The following is a 5,896-nucleotide window of genomic DNA, read 5'->3' as shown; positions in this document are numbered from 1 at the left end:
TAAAAAATAACAATGCTACAGCAAGAGTGCATTTTATACATTAATATCACACCAGCACTCACAAATCGTTACAATCATAATACTGCAAATCAAAACTGAAGACTTTATTCACGAAATTTTGCTCTTCACTCAGTCTTTATTATCATTCATAATATGGATGGCAATGTTTTTGTCTTTTACTATTATTAATTGTATTCAGGGACAGGTAATACTGTGTTGTATTATATAAAATACAAGTAATACAAGCAGCAGTAGTAGTGGGTGGTGCACTGGGCCGGCCCAGGGATCACTGGACAGAGGTTGTCCATGTTTTCATCCTATCAGTACCGTGCCCTCCTCACTTACTCCAGACAGACACAAACTGCTAGCTGACAAGGTAAGACATCACTAAAGCTTTTATAAACTGGAACTGGCGGATTTAATTCTTGCAGTCATTTATAATAATCTCTGCATGAGCGCTTGTGTCCCCATTGCGCGCATCGAACCAGCCTTGCGCGATTTTCACTCTAACCTCGATTAGTCTGTGCCTTTTCAAAGTAAGGCGGCTTCACACGTGATCTGCGTGCGTGCAGTTACTTGCACTTTTTATACTCGCCAACAGCTTCAGTATTTGTGAATATCCGAGGATTAAAGATGCTTTTAAAGTGACACTCTGATAGCGGGAATGATCCCCTCTCTCGCTCTCCCTCTCTTTCTCTCTCTCTTTCACACACGTGCGCGCGCGCGCGCACACACACACACATACACACGCACATACACACCCACGGTCTCTGCGCAATATATCCACACACATCGACCCACCCTAAACTTTCTATGACCTGAAGACAAGCTATTTTAGTTAACAAAGGCATGCTTCAATAGTATCTGGAATGCTGGTGTGTTTATCTGCATGTGTTTTTTTGGGGGTTTTTTTAGTGTCTACAAAGTCTTACTTATACTACAATGCTTATTGCACTTAAAAAGTTAAAGTTAGGGCCATATTGTAGTGTAATATGCCTTTATTTTTCTATCCTCAGGATTTTCCATGGCTGCAAACTCTCAGTGTGTACTTCTTGTTATATTGCTTAATTTTCTGACATTATCACTTGGCACTCAAGATGACCTTATGATCAGTACAAGCGATGGGAAAATTCAAGGGAAATTGCTTTCTGTGCTGGGTTCGGATGTTAGAGCCTTTCTTGGAATTCCCTATGGAAAACCACCTGTTGGGAAATTAAGATTCAGAGCGCCAGAGCCAGTAGAGAAATGGGATGGTGTGAAGGATGCTACCAACTTTCCAAATTCCTGCTACCAGATGCCTGATACAGCCTTTCCTGGTAGGACTCACATTAACACAACTGGGCACAATGCATGCACAGACTGTGTAATGGATAGTGCATATCTGTACACTTACATACACATAGCCACTACATAATATGAAATATTCAAAGGACTAAACAAAATCCAAACATAGTATTAAATAAATATTTTCAACATATTTCACATTGCTGTTATTTATATGTTATGTACACATGTTTTATCTAAACAATAACCAGAGAGTTACATTACTATAAATAAATTAATAATATTATTTTATAATTTATTTAAAAATAAAACCTGCAAAAATATTTATCATACCTGATAGCACTAATTCATCACTTGTTTGACTGATAAGTAATCTTCTTTTTTTTTCTTTTTAGAGAGAGAGAGAGTTAGGATTGCAATCCACTTTAGACTGTTTTTTAAAAAACATTTTATGTTACCTAAACGCTAGCTTATAAAGGGTAGCATTTTGCTCTCAGACAGTTTTGTCATGCAGAGTTTTTTTTGCACTGTATTCATTTCAGAGTAATGCTTTAGTGGGGAGTGGCAGTTAGGAAACATGATCTCATTCGTAGTGTATGCATTCCCTTTCTCAACTAAACACTTTTTTTAATTGCAAAAGTAAATCTTGGACATGACCCATAAATGTTAAGCAATTTTTTTTTGTATTATTATTTTCTAGACTGATAAAGAATGTATCTCTTACACATTACACTTTCATATATTACTTAACACGAATACACGAGTCAAAGTTTTCAAATGCCTTTCCCCTCACTCAAGAGAATTACTGCGGTTGGGCTGGCTGTATTTATAGATGAAGCCACCTGTCGGAGATTGTTGAACTACTGCAACGGATACCAGACATATATCAATGTAATAAGCACACTCACTTAATTTAGATATGACATCAGAGATAGAAATGAACCTAACTCACTGTTATCAGGTTGTTGTCAGTGATTCTCATTCTAGGTAAAAACAACCATACAACTGTACACAGTACATTAATGGTAAATTCAAGTTAATTTTTCTTCAAGCTAATAAAATGAAATGGACCGATGAATAAATTAATTTGAACTTGTAGATTGCAGTAATGTTGTCCCAATCAGGCTCTTTAAAATTATATAATTATACTACTGCTTTTATCTAACAAAATTCTTTCCAGGGTTCAAAGGTGTAGAAATGTGGAACCCAAACACTCCTCTGAGTGAGGACTGTCTGTACCTCAATGTCTGGTCGCCACGTTTCAACAAAACGCAGCCTGCACCACTTGCCCCTGTCTTTGTCTGGATTCATGGTGGTGGGTTCATCTCAGGAACATCGTCATTGGACATTTACGACGGCCGTTTCCTGAGTAAATCTGAAAGTGTTGTTGTGGTATCAATGAATTACAGGTAAGAGGTAATAAATACTAATAGTAATTAAATATAGTTATTATATGTAACTAGAAACTCTACACATTTATACAAGAAAATAAAATTGAGTATGACAAATCTGGGTGATATTCTTTTTAGAATAATAAGAGTAAGCAATATTGTGATTTAGCTTCAGTCATACATTGTCAGTATGCCTTATTGTTGTGGTCATCAATAACAGATTGGGAGCGTTTGGTTTCCTGTCTCTTCCCGACAACACAAATATCCAGGGTAATGCAGGCCTTTTGGACCAACGCCTGGCTCTTAAATGGGTTGCAAATAATATTGCAGCTTTTGGTGGTGATCCTTCTAAGGTAAATGCCTTAATTCTAGAAAGGTTTTTCACATGTTGAAACAATTTTAATTTGGCATTGTTTCCAGGTTACTCTGTTCGGAGAAAGTGCTGGGTCTGCATCTGTTGGCTTCCAGCTGCTCTCGCCGGGCAGCCAGGATCTTTTTCAAAGGGCTGTGATGCAGAGTGGCTCCCCCAATGCATACTGGGGCACAATTAGTCAGACTGAGGCCTGGGACAGGTAGTGTACATTTTTTTATCATCTTTGTCTTGAGCCAACTTGGTTGACTTAACCCTTGTATCTAGACTGACAAAATGACAAGTGTATTAAAAAGTCTGAAGATTTCCAGAGGCTGAAACCTGATGACTTTGCCTTTAGCTCCAACAATAGGTCGACATTCTCATTCATCCTTTGTCCATATAGGTACCGTTAGGATTTTATCAATACCAATATTGAAACTGATATTACTTACAAATATTAATACATCCTGATAGTCTGATATTATTTCTGATACTACCCTCCAGAGTTTAGTGTAAAAAGAATACACAGCAGTGGCTATAGCTAATTCTGAAGTGTTGGCTAGCACACAAATGGTGTTTTTCATTGCAGTCTTATACTAACCAGGTATCGAGGTGTTTAGTTTTGTGCTTCAGGTCAATGGCTGTGGTGATCCCACACAGTTAAAAATATCCTACTAGAGTGAGGGCTTGGCTGTTGTCCCAGGCTGCAGCTAAGTTTACAAGGATCTGCCAAATTTGAAGATACTTACACACAGTAGTCTTTCTGTATACTGACACGTTTAATTTTAACAATTCTTAGCAATCAGATTAACAGACTAACAAGAACACTGTGGCTTTGCAATAGATAAAAACATATATTATTTTTTGTCAAAAAAGGCTTTGATCACAGTAAAAAATAAATAATAATGTGTGTGTGTGTGTGTGTGTGTGTGTGTGTGTGTGTGGATATATATTTTCATTCAGTTATATATATTTATCTACTACAAAAAAACATGATTTTTGACTTCAATATTCAGTTCCAAAATCTACATTTGTCTTTCATACTGTCTGTGAGATCATATTGTGTGACAATAAAAGTGATTTGATTTGATTTGATTTGATTTGCATTGAATAAAAGTTTGGTTCTATGAGTTCTTCCTTATTTTGTTCTTTTTCAATATTTAGGTCTCTTATGCTGGCAAAACTGGTGGATTGTCCCTCATCTCCTGCAGCTCGTCTAGAAGCTTGTCTGCAGCAGGCTGATCCTCAAAAAGTCTCAACCAAGCAATTTGAGGTTCTCACTCAATCGTCACTATTAAGTCTTCCCTTTATGCCTCATGTTGATGGGAACTTCTTACCAGATGCAGTTGATGTGAGTACCCATATTTGGCATTTGGTTGACTTTCTTTAAGAAATATTTTTTTCGCTACATCATGCATCTCCAATAAGTGCTGTTCATACTTGGGTTTAAGGCAGTGTTTCCCAACCACTGTGCCGCGGCACATGGGTGTGCTGTGAAAAATGATCAGGTGTGCCGTGGATGATTAACTGGTTCCACCTGAGTAACGGGCAGAACAATTACATTCTCTTCAAATAGAGGGCAATACAACTATCTGCTCTAATTAAATTGGTTGCCAACTGACAGTAAAATAGTAGAAGACGAAGAATAAATGACATAATAATCATGCTGTGAGTGAGACAACGCAGCACATAATAGCAATAGATACATATTTGAAAAGAAAAAGTAGTCAATCTGACCTGGATCCTGGAAAAACTTCCTACCCAGATGAGCAAATTTTCCTATATTTGGTGCGCGGGAAAAATATCAATGTGCTTTCTGTGACATTTTTGTTTGGTGGTGTGCCGTGTGATTTTTATAATGTGAAATATGTGGCGTGGCTCCAAAATGTTGGGAAACACTGGTTTAAGGAAAAAGTTGCATGCAACCAGTCCACATGTTGTCAAAAGAAAAAAAAAAAAACGTTTATACAATCAAAGGGAAGTATACCCTCTTTAATTCTAAGGTTATACATGAAAAAAAAATCACAATTATCTGGTTTTTACCAGATTAAATAAAATACAACCTTAGATGAACTACAGTACATGGCATCTTGCACCGAGTGATTTTTTAGTTATTAAAAACAAAGTTAAAGAAGCAGTGTGTGGAAAAACTTTTTTTTTAAAAAGTATACACTGTGACTCAGTAGCTTGTAGAACCATTTTCCACAGGAATAACTTGATGTAACTGCTTTATGTACGACTTCATGACTCTTCATCACTTTTGGCCCACTCTTCTTTACAATGTTGCTTCAGTTCATTGAGGTTAATGGACATTTGCTTATGCACAAGTCTCTTGACATCCCACCACAAACACTTGGTCTGGATTTTTTTTTTTTTTCATTCTGATGTAGATTTGCTGGTGTGCCTAGGTTAATTGTCCTGTTGCATGACCCAGTTTTGCCTAAGGTTAAGCTGTTAGGGAGACTGCTTCACATTTGAGCCTACTATCACAATCCCATCTCCACATTGGTCCTGTCTATCTAAAGGACATTGTTCCAGAAGTTTTGTGACTTCTTCAGTTGCAATTTTGCAACCTAAGCCATGCTGTCATGTTCAGTTTTGAGAGATAATTTCAGTTGTACTATCATGAATTTTAGTATTTAATATACTAGCAGAGGACTGTTGTAGCTATCTGGCTTTTTATAATTTCTCTGATCATTATGTGGTCTAATGTTGGATCACTTAAGAATCATGGACATCACATTGTTTGGAAATGGCCTTCCCAGACTGATGGGCAGAAACAGTTGATTCCTTGTAATCATGGCTAATATGTTTTCTGTCAACACATACTTGAATGCTCCAGACTATATATATATATTAGGGGTGCAAC

At 37.0% G+C, this 5,896-nt stretch overlaps 1 protein-coding gene across 1 annotated transcript; it reads left to right on the top strand.

Moving 5' to 3' along the window:
- Positions 1 to 297: 297 nt before the first annotated feature.
- LOC102214032 (cholinesterase-like) lies at positions 298 to 4,837 on the top strand. The gene is made up of 6 exons (XM_005754821.1): positions 298 to 376; positions 1,017 to 1,316; positions 2,465 to 2,693; positions 2,896 to 3,028; positions 3,096 to 3,247; positions 4,192 to 4,837. The coding sequence occupies exons 2-6, from the start codon at positions 1,025 to 1,027 to the stop codon at positions 4,415 to 4,417; spliced, it is 1,032 nt and encodes a 343-aa protein (XP_005754878.1). The 5' UTR covers positions 298 to 376; positions 1,017 to 1,024; the 3' UTR covers positions 4,418 to 4,837.
- The last annotated feature ends 1,059 nt before the right edge of the window (positions 4,838 to 5,896 follow it).

This window comes from Pundamilia nyererei, unplaced genomic scaffold (assembly GCF_000239375.1).
Source record: "Pundamilia nyererei isolate P.nyererei 1_Seehausen unplaced genomic scaffold, PunNye1.0 scaffold00673, whole genome shotgun sequence".
Taxonomy (NCBI): domain Eukaryota; kingdom Metazoa; phylum Chordata; class Actinopteri; order Cichliformes; family Cichlidae; genus Pundamilia; species Pundamilia nyererei.
Note: the sequence above shows the minus strand (reverse complement) of the source record. Positions and strands in the feature narration are given on the sequence as shown.

Bases quoted from the DNA above. Each gene is read 5' to 3' on its own strand.
- LOC102214032 (XM_005754821.1), top strand. From the start codon at position 1,025: ATGGCTGCAAACTCTCAGTGTGTACTTCTTGTTATATTGCTTAATTTT. The intron at 2,694-2,895 runs GTAAGAGGTAAT...CATCAATAACAG, and splicing joins GTGGTATCAATGAATTACAG to ATTGGGAGCGTTTGGTTTCC. The intron at 3,029-3,095 runs GTAAATGCCTTA...CATTGTTTCCAG, and splicing joins TTGGTGGTGATCCTTCTAAG to GTTACTCTGTTCGGAGAAAG.